Source organism: Pan paniscus, chromosome 6, assembly GCF_029289425.2.
Source record: "Pan paniscus chromosome 6, NHGRI_mPanPan1-v2.0_pri, whole genome shotgun sequence".
NCBI lineage: Eukaryota > Metazoa > Chordata > Mammalia > Primates > Hominidae > Pan > Pan paniscus.
This window is the reverse complement of record NC_073255.2, coordinates 109,900,365-109,918,155: the sequence shown is the minus strand read 5'-3', so window position 1 is coordinate 109,918,155 and position 17,791 is coordinate 109,900,365. Positions and strand designations below refer to the sequence as shown.

The 17,791-nt window shown below is 37.5% G+C and overlaps 1 protein-coding gene across 12 annotated transcripts in view; it reads right to left on the bottom strand.

The window, feature by feature from the left end:
* The window catches only part of AKAP9 (A-kinase anchoring protein 9), a 166,399-nt gene that overhangs the window by 78,053 nt on the left and 70,555 nt on the right, over positions 1-17,791 (bottom strand). For all 12 annotated transcript variants that reach the window (XM_034964418.3, XM_034964419.3, XM_034964428.3 and 9 more), the window contains 6 exons: positions 16,118-16,256; positions 15,283-15,368; positions 10,043-10,157; positions 9,383-9,581; positions 2,517-2,613; positions 906-998 (listed from right to left, as the gene is read on the bottom strand). In XM_034964418.3, coding sequence (XP_034820309.2) covers positions 906-998; positions 2,517-2,613; positions 9,383-9,581; positions 10,043-10,157; positions 15,283-15,368; positions 16,118-16,256 — 729 coding nt within the window. The remainder of the gene's footprint in view (positions 1-905; positions 999-2,516; positions 2,614-9,382; positions 9,582-10,042; positions 10,158-15,282; positions 15,369-16,117; positions 16,257-17,791) is intronic.

Here is a 17,791-nt window from a genome sequence, read left to right as displayed (position 1 = left end):
TTTTTTTTTTTTTTTTGAGACGGAGTTTCGCTTTTGTTGGCCAGGCTGGAGTACAATGGTGCGATCTCAGCTCACCACAACCTCTGCCTCCCGGGTTCAAGCAATTCTCCTGCCTCAGCCTCCTGAACAGCTGGGATTACAGACATGCGTCACCACGTCCGGCTAATTTTGTATTTTTAGTAGAGCCAGGGTTTCTCCACGTTGGTCAAGCTGGTCTCAAACTCCTGACCTCAGGTGACCTGCCCGCCTCGGCCTCCCAAAGTGGTGGGATTACAGGCGTGAGCCACTGCACCCGGCCAGTTCCAATATTAAAAGCCAATCAGGTATACACGTTTTGAAAAGGAATACAAAGACAAAACAAATGGAACCATGTTACACTAGGGTATATGGCTAATATTAAAGAATGACTCTGGACACAGTGGATAAGCATACAGAGATGAGCAAAACTCACATTGATAAACTCCTTCACTTAGCCAGGAGCTAATTAATACTCAGTGATAATCCTCCCTTAGTATCTGTAGTCATTACCTTACAGAACTTCTCTGATTGGAAATAGATACAGATAATATATACAGAGGACCAACCACTTTCTCTTTCTTTTCCTATCTTCTTCCCAACTTTTAAGGAAGACCAAACTTCTTCACAAGGCAACAAATACATAGACTTGTTTTGGCATTCTGAAAAGCTTCTAATTACTAGTCTACATCAAGAAGAATGCTCTTCTCAAATAAAAATTCATAAGATATTTTGTTTAAAGGCAACTATAATTGATATTATCCAACCACTTAAAGATGAACTATATATGAAATTTATAAAGTACATACCATCGATAAAATCTATGTTCTTTTTGAAGGCTCAAAGGGAATATAAACCAAGATAATCTTCCAGATAAGCTATAAGCTTACCTTAGCTACTTCTTCTTCTAATTGTTCTTGGTATTGTTTTTCAAGTAACTTAACGATATTTGTTTCCTCTTTCACTCCAAATTCACCAGAAAACTACATTTAAAAGCAAAATATGACATTTATTTACATTAATTATACACCACTTATTTTTAAACTTCTACCTCAAAATCTCCCCAAAGTATCAGTATTTTTAGAAAAGTTCTACATACTTTCAGCAAAAAATAAATTTTAATTCTCTCAATTAAAAATAATTCTAGGAAATAATTCTACCAAATAATTATACTCACTACCGTGAACTTAAAGATGCAAAGAGAAATATGTTTACATATTTATAAATGCCAACATACAGTTCTAGAGTGGGAAAAGGATACTTAAATATAACTAATAAAATATATATGTGTGTACAGATTTCCTTTTAAGTAAAATGTTAAACAGTGGCTATCTTTGCTCATAAACTTACAAGCAAATTTTGTTTTCTTCTTGGTATTTATTAATACTATCTAACTTTCTACAAATACAAATTACTTTTATCAATAGAAAAAACCATAAACTTTTAAAAAACATAAATATGTTCTCAGTATGAAAGTATTTCTTTATTTACCAATCATCATGATATGGGATGAGTATAGCAGAATCAAGGATGTGTCTAACATCTTTCCTCTGTATACTGAGCAAGGAAGAACGATGATCTTAATTTTTTCTAAGACTTAAGAGCTAAAAATCTACTGAGTGAAGACCAGGGTTTGGCAGTTGCCAGTTTGAGAAAGTTGCAGGTGTGAGAAATTTAGAATAATACAATGTTGAGCAGAGGCAGGGGGTGGTTTAGTTAGATGGCATGCACTTTAAAAGATGTGGAACTTTTTTATATACCATACGGACCTTATTGGAATAGGCCTAATTCTATTATCCCAGCCCTATTGTCTTGGATTCTGGGGATTCCTAAACCCTTTTTTTTTTTTTTTTGCGACAGTCTCCTTCTGTCGCCCAGGCTGGAGTGCAGTGGCGCAATCGCAGCTCACTGCAACCTCTGCCTCCCAGGTTCAAGCGACTCTCCTGCCTCAGCCTCCTGAGCAGCTGGGACTACAGGTGAGTGCCACCACGCTCAGCTAATTTTTTGTATTTTTAGTAGAGATGGGGTTTCACCATGTTAGCCAGGCTGGTCTTGATCTCCTGACCTCGTGATCCACACGCCTCGGCCTTCCAAAGTGCTGGGATTACAGGCATGAGCCATCGCACCTGGCCCCTAAACACTTTTCTAGAGATGGCCTTGTCCAACTTCCCATGCTGGGAAGACAAAGCTTTGTTGACCAGGGCACTGAAACTAATTTGTACATAGCCCACATGTTACAAAAAACAAGATAAATCTTAAACTATAACATATTTAAGGGAAATATAACCCCCAAACTTAACTTCCTCTGTGTGTTACCTATGCTATAAAAATAGATTAAATTTCTTTACATGTGTATTCTGAGTTTTCTATATAAGGCATTATCCTCATATTTATTATGCTTACTTCTCAGCAACTATTTATTAGATAGTAAACCAGACATAAAAATGATAGAAAAATCAGTGTATATAACAGTTAAAAGATAAAAATTAAAAATATAATACCTCTATTGTACCATCAATATTCTTTTTCACACAACTTCCAGGGTACATTGTTCTCTGTGCATCAGATTCTGTAATTACCACCGAATCAACAGGTAAGCTGAATATAAATAAAAAAGGTTAAAGAATTAGAGTTGTATATGTGCTTTAGTGTTCATCCAAAATCTGCACCACACATAAAATGTGTACTGGGGCATGGGAGACAAAAATGAGTCTAGGGTTATAGGTATTGCAAGTTAAATCATATTTTTGACTAATATTTCCACTTAAAAGAACACAATTGAATAACAGTATTTTACCAGGTGATCAACTGAATTTTATGTCATTTTACACTACAAATGTATGATATGGAACCATAAGTACCGACTGTTTTTTTGGAAAGATGGGGTCTCACTATGTTACATAGGTTGATCTCAAACTCCTGGCCTCAAGTGATCCTCCTGCCTCAGCCTCCAAATGTGCTGGGATTACAGGCATGAGCCACTGTGCTTGGCCAGTACTAACATTTTTTTTTAAGTTATCTAAGATATATTAGTGACTTTAAAAAAGTTTGTAAAATCTCACTTTTATGAGAAACTTCTTTTAACATACATATGTATATTTGGATACAAAAAGTTTGATTTTCTTCCTATGTATACACATCGAAAGTAACAATGTTTACCTCTAGTGGAACTCAGTCAGGAGCAGTGGTGGTAAAGAGAAGAATCTTAATTTACAAATATTCACTTTCGGACTTTTTTGTTTTATCTTTTGGTATTCACATCTGTATTGTGTAGTTTTTACATGATTAAAAATTTTTTTTTTCTTAAAACGCTTAACTTAGGTCATAAAAACTAAGGTAAGATCAGCATTTAGGATCCATGGGAAAAAAATAAAAGGAGCAAATTATAATTTTCATTTCTGGCAAATATAATTTTCCATACCCATTTTCATGTGTAACTATGCTGCTTTCTTAGTTTGACCTTCCTCTTGTCCACATAACCTTCTTTCTCCTATTTTTTTCTACCCTAAATTCTGTCCAAAATTGGCCAAAGTTGTCATCATCCCATTTCATAACTTATATAACTAAACCCCTAATGATGGCCATTTGATTACTTCCAACTGTTCACTGTTACAAACAATGCTATAATACAGATCTTCACAAACATATCTTGGCACACTTCCATGGATGTTTCTATATAATAAAATCTTATAAGTAATTGTTAAGCTTAATATTTAATGTTTTAATACAGGGTCATATTCCAAAAAGTTTCATTAATTTTATTCTCATAATAGTATCATTTAAGTATTTTCTTAAAACTTCAGCAATCGGGGGTCATAACAATTGTAAAACTTTGCTAGAACATGTGTGTCTTTATTTTTGAGAAGACATTTTCTTTCAAATGTTATTGGCCGTTTAGGTTTTTCCTGCTGTGAACTGCCTTCTCATGTTCTATGACCATCCCATGCTTCTAAAAACTCATTCCCTTGTCTTTCTTCTCTGCCCTTTCCTGCTTTTTATTACTATTTTGTCTCTGTTTTCCTCATTGTCCCTTGTATATACTGCTCTGATCCTTGGCTTTATGTCCTGGATCTTACTTTCACAGCCTAGAAAATCCTCCTGATTATCTATCCGGTCATTATGATCTAAACTCCAAAAAGTACTACTTAGTCCACAATGACTTCATTCTTTTTTTTTTTTTTTTTTTTAGTATTTACTGATCATTCTTGGGTGTTTCTCAGAGAGGGGGATGTGGCAGGGTCACAGGATAATAGTGGAGAGAAGGTCAGCAGATAAACACGTGAACAAAGGTCTCTGGTTTTCCTAGGCAGAGGACCCTGCGGCCTTCCGCAGTGTTTGTGTCCCTGGGTACTTGAGATTAGGGAGTGGTGATGACTCTTAATGAGCATGCTGTCTTCAAGCATCTGTTTAACAAAGCACATCTTGCACCACCCTTAATCCATTTAACCCTGAGTTGACACAGCACATGTTTCAGAGAGCACAGGGTTGGGGGTAAGGTTATAGATTAACAGCATCCCAAGGCAGAAGAATTTTTCTTAGTATAGAACAAAATGGAGTCTCCTATGTCTACTTCTTTCTACACAGACACAGTAACAATCTGATCTCTCTTTCTTTTCCCCATATTTCCCCCTTTTCTTTTCAACAAAACCGCCATCGTCATCATGGCCCGTTCTCAATGGTCGCTGTCTCTTCGGAGCTGTTGGGTACACCTGCAGAAAGGCTGTCACTTCACACTTGGAAGATTGCACAGCGGCCAGGCAGAGGCGCTCCTCACATCCCAGACGGGGCGGCCGGGCAGAGGCACTCCTCACTTCCCAGACGGTGCAGCCGGGCAGAGGTGCTCCTCACCTCCCAGACGGGGCAGCCGGGCAGAGGCGTTCCTCACCTCCCAGATGAAGGGCGGCTGGGCAGAGGTGCTCCTCACCTCCCAGATGATGGGTGGCCGGGCAGAGGCTCTCCTCACTTCCCAGACAGGGCAGCTGGGCAGAGGCGCTCCTCACTTTCCAGACAGGGCGGCCGGGCAGAGGCGCTCCTCACATCCCAGACGAGGCGGCCGGGCAGAGGCGCTCCTCACTTCCTAGACGGGGTGGCGGCCGGGCAGAGGCGCTCCTCACATCCCAGACGGGGCGGCTGGGCAGAGGTGCTCCTCACTTCCCAGACGATGGGCAGCTGGGCAGAGGCGCTCCTCACCTCCCAGACGCGGCAGCCGGGCAGAGGCGCTCCTCACTTCCCAGACAGGGCGGCCAGGCAGAGGCGCTCCTCACTTCCCAGACGGGGCAGCCGGGCAGAGGCGCTCCTCACTTCCTAGATGGGGCGGGCAGGCAGAGATGCTCCTCACTTCCTAGATGGGGTGGCAGCCAGGCAGAGAAGCTCCTCACCTCCCAGACGGGGCGGCCGGGCAGAGACGCTCCTCACATCCCAGATGGGGCGGCCGGGCAGAGGCGCTCCCCACATCCCAGACGATGGGCGGCCAGGCAGAGACACTCCTCACTTCCTAGACGGCGTGGCGGCCGGGCAGAGGCACTCCTCACTTCCCAGACGGGGCGGCCAGGCAGAGGGGCTCCTCACATCCCAGATGATGGGCGGCCAGGCAGAGATGCTCCTCACTTCCTAGACGGGGTGGTGGCCGGGCAGAGGCTGTAATCTCAGCACTTTGGGAGGCCAAGGCAGGCGGCTGGGAGGTGGAGGTTGTAGTGAGCCGAGATCACGCCACTGCACCCCAGCCTAGGCAACATTGAGCACTGAGTGAGCGAGACTCCGTCTGCAATCCCAGCACCTCGGGAGGCCGAGGAGGGCAGATCACTCGAGGTCAGGAGCTGGAGACCAGCCCGGCCAACACGGCGAAACCCCATCTCCACCAAAAATACAAAAACCAGTCAGGCGTGGCGGCGCGTGACTGCAATCCCAGGCACTAGGCAGGCCAAGGCAGGAGAATCACGGGAGCCAGAGGCAGGGAGGTTGCAGCGAGCCGAGATCACGGCAGTACAGTCCAGCCTCGGCAACAGAGGGAGACCGTGGAAAGAGAGAGAAGAGAGAAGAGAGAAGAGAGGGAGAGGGAGAGGGAGAGCGACTTCATTCTTTAAGCTTTACAGTATTTGAAAGTGTTTATTACTCCAAACTGAAAAAAACAGTCTGGCGTAAACTTAATTCATTGTTCCCCTCTTGCAATTAAGCTCCTACTATCTGCAACCCCTGTTGATTTTCCTATTTATATGATATACCTTCATTTTCCATATTCCCTAGGCTCAAGCAACACAGAGTTATCTTTGTTTTTTCCCCTCTGCTTTGTTTCCAACATTCCTTCCATTGCAATGTCTAAATATTCATCCTTCATTTCCATTTTGCTGTTATTACTCTAATAGGCAGTATTACAGATGTGCAGTGAAAAACACCACAAAGACATGGGTTTAAATTCCAGCATTTTAGTTATATCACTATGTTATATTCCCCAACCATTACCTTCGAAAAATTATTTTGCAAGTAATTATTATTTCAGTGATTACACTGAAGTCCCTAGAAGGAAACAGCCACTTTACATAAACATCTAATTCTACCTCCAGGGTATCTAGCTAAGGCTCTTCTCAGTTACTGTTTCATTTAATCCTCACAATCTTAAGGGTAATTATTATTATCCCTATTACTATTTAGAAATGTTTAAATAATCTGTCCAAGATCATATAGCCAGTAAAAGGTCAAATCAGGGTCAAATGCAGATCCGTCTGACTAAAACCCATGATCTTTCCAACCTTAGTGTTTCTCTTAGAGGTTTCTAGTATGAAATCACCAAATATTTGTTAAAAGAATGATTCGATTATTTTTCTTAACTATTTCAAGTCTACCCACAGGGAACAGTATACTCTATTCAAAATGTGTTACAGTCATGTCCAAAATATGTGATGCTATTTACACAAAATAATTTTGACTCATTACTATTAGTAAGAATGAGGATGGTGGTGAGTAAAACTCTTTTTGGTAGGGGTGCAGGGAGCAAACGAATGGTTTTCATTCAAAGGCATTGTCAACACATTTCCACGGAGTATTATAGAAACTCTGAGAGAGGGTGGTGAGCTCGCAGAAGCCCAAATGCAGGAATAACAATGTAAGCCTATGTTTCCAGAAGCCTCTCTTTTCTTCATGCTTTGGACGGAAAGCATCACTAATTAAAGGAAGATTGCTTGAAATACTGTTTATTAGAAAGTTCTTCCTAATTACCTATTTTGTTTCATATCAGAAAGCAGTGGTTTCCAAATGTCAATCTATGGGTTCCGTGCTTCTGAATTATATTGTTAAAAACACAAATTTCCAAGTTCCATCTCAAAGCTATTGAGTATGACTCTCCAAATTATAATTCAGTGATCTTTCATTGTAAGTAATTAAAAAAATTATATTAAAGTTCAAAAACCTCCACTATTTCTGATGTATGGTCATGTTTAGAAACCACCAATCTCAAAGAAAATGGAAGCTTTATAAGGCTAAAGCAAATAATTCCAAAGCCCATATGTAGGTTTCAAATAAAAAAGAGTAACGACTAGTTCCAAACAAGCAGACATTCAGTATTTCATCCACTATACAAAAAAACTGTGTTAAGGTTTTACTAGCAAGTGTCTAGGAAGACATCAGTGCTAGAATAGCAGAGCCAGCCACAGTTAGAAGAAATCTCTGAGGGTTTTATAGAGCTAGTTATATACTATAGCATACTTCCCAACTAAATTATAAACTGTTCATTCATTAAACAAATAATTTATTGAGTACCTATTATGTGCAGGGAATTATCTTAGGTGTTTGTGATATATCACTGACCTAAATGGAAAAAGAGCCCCACCCTTATAAAGCTTAAAGTCTTTCACCAGAGACGAACAATAAACAAAATAAAAATGAATCTACCCCCTCCAAATTTACACATATTTGGTTATATATATTATATATATATATATACACACACACACATAATATATATATATTTTTTAGGCGGAGTCTTGCTCTGTCATCCAGGCTGGAGTGCAGTGGTGCAAATTCAGCTCACTGCAACCTCCGCTTCCTATGTTCAAGTGATTCTCGTGCCTCAGCCTCCTGAGTAGCTGGGATTACAGGTGCATGCCACCATGCCCGGCTAATTTTTATATTTTTAGTAGAGATGGAGGTTTGCCATATTGGCCAGGCTGGTCTCGAACTCCTAACCTCAGGTAATCTGCCTGCCTCAGCTTCCCAAAATGCTGGAATTACAGGCATGAGCCACCACGACCAGCCTAGTTATATATATGATATATATTATATAAAATGTGCATAATGTATACATACATATAAATAGACAATATTAAGTAATATAGAAAAAATAAAGTAGAGAAATAGGAATCAGCATCCTAGGAGACAATTTTAATTTACACAGAATGGTTAAGAAAAGCCTCACGAGAACATGACACTTGAGTAATGATCCAAAGAAGGTGAGGGCATTGGCCAGGCATGTATCTGGAGGAAGACCATTCTAGGTAGAAGGAACAGCCAATGAGAAGTCCCTAAAGCAGAAGCATACTGATAATGCTTGTTTGAGGACCCCAGGATACTGTCACCAGTATCTTGGGGTCAGAAGACAGTGACAGACAAGTCAGTAGGAGATTAAAAATCAGAAAAGTAATGGGTACTCATCATGTAGGACAGAAGAGCTTTGGAATGATATAATCTATTTTAAATTTTAAAAGCAAGATTCTGGCACCTGCTTTAACTGTGTTGAGAACAGACTTTAGGGAGGAGTTAGGGTAATCCAGTTGAGACAAAAGGATGGCAGAGACCAGCAAGGTTTTAAGGAGTGGTACAGTTTGGATATATTTTTGAAGGTGGAGAAAATAGGACGTCTTGATAGACTAGAAGAGAGGTATAAGAGAAAGAGGAGTAACGACAGATGGATATAGCTGCAGAAGGAGCAAATTTTGAGAAGATCCAGAGTTCTACTTTGGACGTGGTGAATTTGAACATGAGACAACAAAGTGGAGGAAACCCTGCCATGACTGGAATGATCCTACCTTATATTCCTTAAGTATTCACCATATCAAAGTAGCAAAGACTAGGTACAGAATAAACTGCAAATATGTGCACACTGCCGATTTAATTAAGCAGATTAACAACAACCAACATCTTTCTAATGTAAAAATTTAAGTAAAATTCCTATAATGTCTTTGGTTTACATCAACATTTTTTTCAGGCATTTCAAAGATATAGAATGATCTCTTGCTCTTCTTTCTAAAAAATGCTACATCCTATCTCTTTCCAGCAACTTTGCTTAAGTTACTTTTTTAAATAACCATTCTGGATGATACTATAATTGTTACAAAGCTACAAATACTGTTGAATGAAGCTATAAGCAGATGAATACCTTGGCGGAACCGTGGACTCACTAACAGCTTGAAGCCTCTTCTGTAAACAGTGGATCTCTGCCTCATAGTTTTGTTCAGTTTCTTTCAACTGTTGCTGCAAAGAGGATATGAGGCTTTCTAATTCTTGAACTTGTTCTTCAAGTTGTTTAGTTTTTTCAAGATCTTGCAGAGAAGATAACTTGCTTTTACGATTGACATCTATGTTATATAAAGAAACAAAAAATGCACATTTCAATATAAGTTTCTTAGTGAAATAGCACAATCACTGTGTACAGAAAATATTAATTCTTTTTTGAAAAAGTATGTTTTTAGTGGTAATAACTCTGGTTTCAATTTAAACTCATTCTGATGAAAACAAGAAAACATAAATAGTACAATTCAAGATCATCTTTTTGATCCTCATGCTGTAGTACTCCTAAATCCAAAATTTTATATCTTTAAAATTTAAAACAATTTAGAATCACAGAACATAAGAAGGGGGAAAGGACCAAATAGAAAGTAGTCCAAATCTTTCATTTTAAGGATGAAAAAATTGAGATCAGAGAGGCTACAGTGAAATGCCAAAGGTCACTACGTTAGCTCACATTTTAAAGTAAAAAAGCAAATTACTCAATATTTGCTATAAAAACACCACATTGTGGTATATGATCAAAATTTACCAATGTCTTCCAAATTGGTCATCTGAGAATGGATTGATAAAAACTCTGTTTCCTCTTTTGGAAGGTTTTCTTCTCCAAATTCAAGTTTCATGCCATCTGTCTGCTGTCCCCAGATCTATTGAAAACCACAGAATAAAAGCAGTAACATAAATACATAATCCGGCAATTAGAAAGCTGTATTAAAGCAACTCTGCATTTAAGATGCTTTTTTAAAACCACCCAAAATTGTGGCACTCTAATACAAGCATTTTCCCTTCTAAGTTATTCCCTGTTCTCTTCTGTAACAGTAATTCATATTCCATACCTTTCATAGCACTGAAATTATATTAGTAATGTTCTTTGATATCTGAAAGGAAGTTCATTTTACTACAAAAACAAGTGCTTCTGAGAATTTTGGTAGAAAGCTGATAACAATATTTATAGTATACCTTGGTCTTTGAAATTTCAATTCATACATAATAAGTTGTATATTAGCAATACTTGATTAATACAGCTTGTTTATTTCTAGATATATCCTATGCACAACCAGGTAACTGACAAATGGTATGGTGCTCTGTACAGTAAACAAAAAGAAAAGAAAATAATGAAAATAGATAAATCTCAGCTTATTTCCTTAACTATTAAAAAGCAGCAAGCCTGTAATCCTAGCACTGTGGGAGGCTGAGATGGCTGGATCACCTAAGGTCAGGAGTTCAGGATCAGCCTGGCCAACATAGTGAAACCCCATCTCTACTAAAAATACAAAAATTAGCCAGGTGTGGTGGCACACACCTGTAATCCCAGTTACTTGAGGGGCTGAGGCAGGTGAATTTCTTGAACCTGGGAAGGGGAAGTTGCAGTGAGCCAAGATTGAGCCATTGCACTCTAGCCTGGGAGACAGAGCAAGACTCTGCCTCAAAAAAATAAGTAAATAAATAAATACATAAAACTAAGCAGCAATATGTCAGATACCTGTGTGTACTAATTTATTTATTCATCAAATGCTTAATAATCAATGTGACCAGCACTGTGACAAGAGTAAAAATATAAAATCCATTTAAAAAATAACAATATATCTGCCTGCACAGAATTCATCAATCAGATGGGAAAATAAACAATTAGAGAACGGCTAAACTATAAAATTTGACTATAACAACAATGATACAGAAGACTGATGTGGATCTGAGTAATTATGGAAGTCAGTTTTGATTTAGGCTCATATATTTCTGGTAATAATTTGGGAAGGCTATAAGGAAGAAAGAGTAAGAGTATTTGTGAAAGAATGACGTATGCCATAATTGACAATGATCTTCTTGAGGAGGGTTTAATTTGGATACGGAGGGGGAAATAAAGCTAGTTAAATAAGATAGATCCAAATAACAGAAGACTTTAAAAGCAAGGGGAAAGACTATGGACTTGCAAGACCAGATGAACAAAGGATACTGTAGAAGCACCTGAGCAAAAGAAAAAACAGCTATTTGCTAAGAAGGCTGTTTTAACTGTTCACTACTCTTATACATCCTCTACCCAATTACTACCCCATGAGTAATTTCAACAGAGGATCTTGCCTCTTAGTTCCCAGGGAAAATAAAGATCATCAGGTAAATTATTAAGTTTCCAGTCCAACCTTTCTAACTCATTCAGCAAACATTTATTAAGCCTTTACTGTATGCTAACACTGTGTTAAGAGAAGGAAATAAAAATAAACAGAAGATTCTCTTATTCTGAAGGGTTTAGAATAATAGTGAAAGAGGCAGAATGGTAAACAATTATATAACATGAAAAGTAATGTGATACAAATGCAAATGTGTATAAGGAGCTACAGGAACATGGAAGAAGGACAGAAGGGTAATCAAGTATTTAAAGTAACGAAAAAAGAGAAATGCGATAAGCAAGGCCTGTACTGTTGCTAAGGGAACAGAGGAAGAAATGCCTAAGCCTAGAAAGACAGGTAAAGAAGAAGACACAGAGGGAGTAAACATTTGAACCAACTGGAACAAGCAGGAACAAACCAAAAAGGCTGGGAGGGGATGGGCAGTATTATGCAGAAAGGGCAGCATGCAAAGAAGCCCAGGGTGCCAAAGATCAGGGTGCATTTGGGAAACTAAGTATTTCAGTATGGCTGAAATGAGGAGGAATATTAGAAGATGAAGCCAAAAGGTTACGCAGTGATGTATTGCAGTCCTGATCCTGATCCCAAAGTAACTCTGAAATGCCTCTGTAATTGCAGCTAATTTATTGCATTCAAATATATATCCTCTTATTACCCCTTGTGCAGAAAAGACATCTACCTGTTTGCTATATTCATCTACCTGTTAAGTAAACGTATTTATCTACATTTCTTTTCTATTTTTTTTTTTGAGATGGAGTCTCACTCTGTTGCGCAGGCTGGAGTGCAGTGGTGCAATCTTGGCTCACTGCAACCTCCACCTTCTGGGTTCAAGCAATTCTCCGGCATCAGCCTCCAGAGTAGCTGGGATTATAGGCCCGTGTCACCACACCCAGCTAATTTTTTTGTATTTTTTTTTTAGTAGAGATGGGGTTTCACCATGTTGGCCAGGCTGGTCTCCAAATCCTGACCTCAGGTGATCGGCCCACCTTGGCCAACTAAAGTGCTGGGATTGCAGGTATGAGCCACCATGCCCGGCCTTACATTTCTCTTCTAAACACCTACTAAAATGTTGCCACGGAAAACTATTTTATATATGCATATGTATATATTATATATATATGTAAAATAGTATGTATGTATATGACATTCCTTAAACTAGTTCATAAATCCCATTAATTTATACATTTCTTCAGTCTAGTGACTTCATTACTTTATTCCCAATACACAGAACAACCTGGCATTTAATTAGCAAATAATAAATATTGGCTGACCAGTCTGTCCTCAGATCTAAGGAATAAATAAATAAATAAATAAATGAATAAGTAGGTCGGGTGCGGTGGCTCATGCCTGTAATCCCAGCACTTAGGGAGGCCAAGGTGGGCGGATCACAAGGTCAAGAGTTCGAGACCAGCCTGGTCAACATGGTGAAAGCCCTTCTCTATTAAGAATACAAAAATTAGCCGGGTGTGGTGGAGTGTGCCTGTAATCCCAGCTACTCAGGAGGCTGAGGCAGGAGAATCGCTTGAACCTGGGAGGCAGAGGTTGCAGTGAGCCAAGATCACGCCACTGTACTCCAGCCTGGGCAACAGAGTAAGACTCTGTCTTGGAGAAAAAAAAAAAAGGAAAGTAAAATAAAAATAAAAATTATTGACTGTATAACTGAATGAGAACAAAGTATAAATTTTTCTTTCATATTCTTTGTACTCCCTTCAGTGTATATTTCAGTATGGTAGAAGACCAGGAGTGAAAAGAGAAGACTATCTAAGACAATCCCCAAGTTTCTGGTTGAATGTTGTTCCTTGAAACTGATATGAGAGGAGAAGCTGGTTTAAGCAGCAGTAGTTAATAAATTCAAATTTCAATATGCTGATTGAGATATACCTAAAAGATTTTTGAGTACAGATATCTGATGAGATATATGACTCTGCAGCTCAGAAGAACTGACCTAAACATAGAGATCTAGAAGCAATGAAAGTAGATGAAAAAAGCATTCAGATTACGAGGATCAAATAAAGATCCCTGGTAATATAAACAGGGTAGGTAAAGTCCAAAATGGAGGCTTGAAAAGCTACAGAAGCTAAGGGAAGAAAATGTTATCAGAAAGCAGCAAATACTACAGTCGAGAAATAATAAAGTAAAAAGAAAACTAGTTCAAGATAGTACACTGAGCATGTGTTTATATCTGAGGTTACAAAGTGAAGGCTTGAACTTTAAATCCAGTCTATAAAAGTGCTCTTTTGGGGACAAAACAGTTTTTGTTGTTGTCTGGCTGCTTTCTGTTTCCCAACCTTAAAACAGAACATTTAGTTTTGAATATTTCTCTGTGTGTGTGTGTGTGTGTGTGTGTGTGTGTGTGTTATATTTTTAGAAATGAGGTCTTGAGCTCTGTTGCCCAGGCAGGAGTACAGTGGCACAATCATAGCTCATGCAGCCTCAAACTCCTAGGTTCAAGTGATCCTCCCACCTCAGCTTCTCAAGTAGCTGGGACAACAGGCATGTACCACCATGCCTGGTTTATACTTCCTAATATTTTTAAAAGAAAAAAAATCATATAAAATTAATAGATTAAAAGTACTAGCAACACTGGGCCCTGATTCCTACTTAATGGCAACAAGATGCACAAGCTGGGCAGCCGCCGCTCCTTTTGGATGAGGCATGCTTTCTCCAGGTTTCACTTGGCCTTCTTCATTTATTTTATTAGCTAAGTTAATGTAGGCATTTACATTTGTGATTACTGACATAAACCTCCTCCCTTTCCATTACTCAATTAAAATGATAAATAATATTTAAAAGGCATAAATCCATAATGAACAAGAAAATAAGAGATGAAACCAAAAGAGATTCTACTCATATAAATCTACTGCAGTAGGTTTATAGATTTTTGGAAAGGCTAGATAAGGTTGTACTTAATTGCACAGAAACAGAGTAGGCAAGAAGAAACAGGAGGGAAAGAAAGCAGGGGAGAGAGATGGAAAGGAAGAATTTCAGCCAAAACATAAATCATCAACATTATAACTTTCACTATCAATTAAATCTTTCAAATCTGCCTAAACATTTTAATATTAACTGAACATCAAAAAGCACCCCAAATAAATAGACACAGACATCTTTCTGGATTTCCTTCTACATGAGAATTACACTTATCCTTGCCAATATATGCCTTAAGTTGTTTTACTGATAAGAGTTAATACATTACACTGTGCCATGTATACTATCTTACCTAGTTTTCTACAGACTTTTAAAAAATTGCTTGAAAATAAAATTGACATGTATAATGCTGTGTGAAACTAATTAGCTATATGCTAAGCAACTAAACTCATTACCAGTTTTCTCTAAAACAGAAGGCCCACTGCTTTAATTTTACATTATATGTAAAATTAAATGCAATTGTTTCACACAGTTTACAAGTTGATATATATATTTTAACTTATCATAATTCTAAAAACTCTCTAAAGGGGTTATTATTCGACTTGAAGAAATTCTTTCAGCTTACCAATATAAATTATCTACTACAAATATATGTCACTTTTCCCAATCTCCTTTTTCATGTTCTCTTACTTTAGAAATTCTTGGTTGATAAAAGCAGCTTACAAAAAAGCAGACAATACAATAAATGCAAATATTACAATATATTTTCCATCTCACAGACCTTGCTTAGTCGTGTTTGAAGTACCAAGAGTTTGTTGTATTCTTCTGTTACTTTGTTGAGAAGAGTGTGCATATTTTCTTGAAAGTCTGGATGGTAAACAAACAATTACAATAATTTCACTTCACAGTAAAAGTCTGCATCTTTCAATAAATATTATTCACCTATTTATAACTTAAAAAAATTGCCTGCTAGAAGTAAACCTCAGATATTTAGTAACTAAAAGTTGAAATCTCATTCATGTGAAATGCCTGCTACGAAGATAACTTGAAAATTTCGTATTAAAATATGTTAATTTCTTTTGGTAGTCATTAATTTATATACATTTTGTTCATTATACAAATGGACAGGGCTAGGAAACATTTTCTCTGTGAAAGAACATCAAAAAAGTGGTGATGTTACTATTTGTTAAAACAAACTTATAGCAGATCTATATTAAGAAAGATACTAATATATTTTTTATTTCTTAATGTTTATCTTACTCATTTTAAAGCAAAAACCATTGATATGAACTTATTCAATAAATACAATAACTTTAAAAATTTGGATCTATGGTATAAAAAGTTAAAAGAATTAGGATAAGGAAAAAGATAGGAGTAGAGAGACAGAGGACAGACAATAGTGGACAGCTCCAATTATATTCATATCACCATTATCGCATTATAAAAATTTAAAATGTGTATTAAATATGAGATTTCATGAATCTGAAAGGAGGATAAAATGTTAAGATGAAAAACAACTTGGCTGGGTGATTAAATCATAATCAAAAGTAAAAATCTGTCATCAATTAATTTAAGAGGATTAAATACTGTTTAATAGTATGGTAAGCTTTTATTACCTTGAACTTCATATCTATAATCTTGTAATTCTGGATCTTCATTTTCAGAAATGTAATCACCAGAATTCTCTTTGTCTTCTGCATTTACTTCACATTTTAAAGCAGGAGTATAATATTCACCAAGGACACTGCATAAAGTCTGTTAACAAAATTGTGTATTTTAAGGAATTTAAATTTTGATTTCTGCTTCTAAAGATTAAACATTATTCTCCTAGATGCAAGGCGGTCAAAATGGCACACAAAAATAATTAAGAAAACATTCTCTCCATACCCTTATCAATCTGCAAAAGAAACAAGTCTAAATCTCTCTATCTCTCTGGCATGAAATCTTCTTATATCAGGAAGATAATAAACTTCATTGCACAAAACTATAATTTTTTCTGCTTCCTTATAATAATAAAATTTATCTTATACTTTAATCAACCACTTCCTAGCTTGGATCCTATTTCTGATGTTATCTCTGTAATCTCAAATACCTTTGAAAAAACATCACAGGACAAGGATGGACGTTCAGAAATGCTAATCAGAAAGAAATCTATAAATTCTAAAGAAATCATATCAAGCAAAAGAGTAACATTCATATACTTAAGATAACATTCATAACACAAGAGGCCAGGCGTGGTGGCTCATGCCTGTAATCCCAGCACTTTGGGAGGTCGAGGAAGGTGGATCACCTGAGGTCAGGAGTTCAAGACCAGCCTGGCCAACATGGCAAAACCCCATCTCTACTAAAAATACAAAAATTAGCTGGGCGTGGTGGTGTGCATCTGTCATCCCAGCTACTCGGGAGGTGAGGCACAAGAATAGCTTGAACCTAGGAGGCAGAGGTCACAGTGAACCGAGATTGTGCCACTGCACTCCAGCCTGGGCGACAGAGCAAGACTGTCTCAAAAAAAAAAAAAAAAAAAAAATTCCTAACACATGAGAATAGTTTTATGTAGTTTATATGCACACACAAAAATTGAAAATATTTGACGCATTGTTCCGGTTCTTCTCCTGAGCAACAGACACTTCTATCATCATTTAAAACAATACATGCCCCATAATCATTTGATAAGCTCTCAAATAACTTTTACCTTTGTTCCTCATATAACTAAAAAATTACCACCACCAACTTCTAGACTTAAAAATCAAATTGTTTATTGCTATTTCTTCAGATTTCTTGAGATTTGCTTAAACTATACTGTCAATTAATAATTAAGTTTATTAAATTTTCAGCATAGCCCCTAAGATGCAGTTTTCTCACATTAGAGTTGATTTTAGAAACCTTAAACAATCACCCAATTTACAGACAAAGAAACTGGGACCCAGAAAGATGGGTGCCATCTTAGTGTTTTGGCTCACTCTACACCGTCTCCCAGGATGTCTCCATCTTGTCCTTGTAACTCATCTATGGCAACATCAACAATTAGTGTCTGTTCCACAGGCGAGATAATTTACCTGAATTTCTTTTGTTTCAAACCGATTATCAGGAAAATTTGTAATGCTCATTTTAAGTTAAAAACTCAGGAATACTTTCTAAGCACAGTTCTGAAGGTAGTGAAGAAAACTAGGCTGGGTGATCATCAAATTAGTAGCAACTTACAATTTAGCACTCCTTGTGTAAAAGTACCTTTTATTTATTTTTTAAAATTTATTATTATTTTTTTTGAGACAGAGTCCCACTCTGTTACC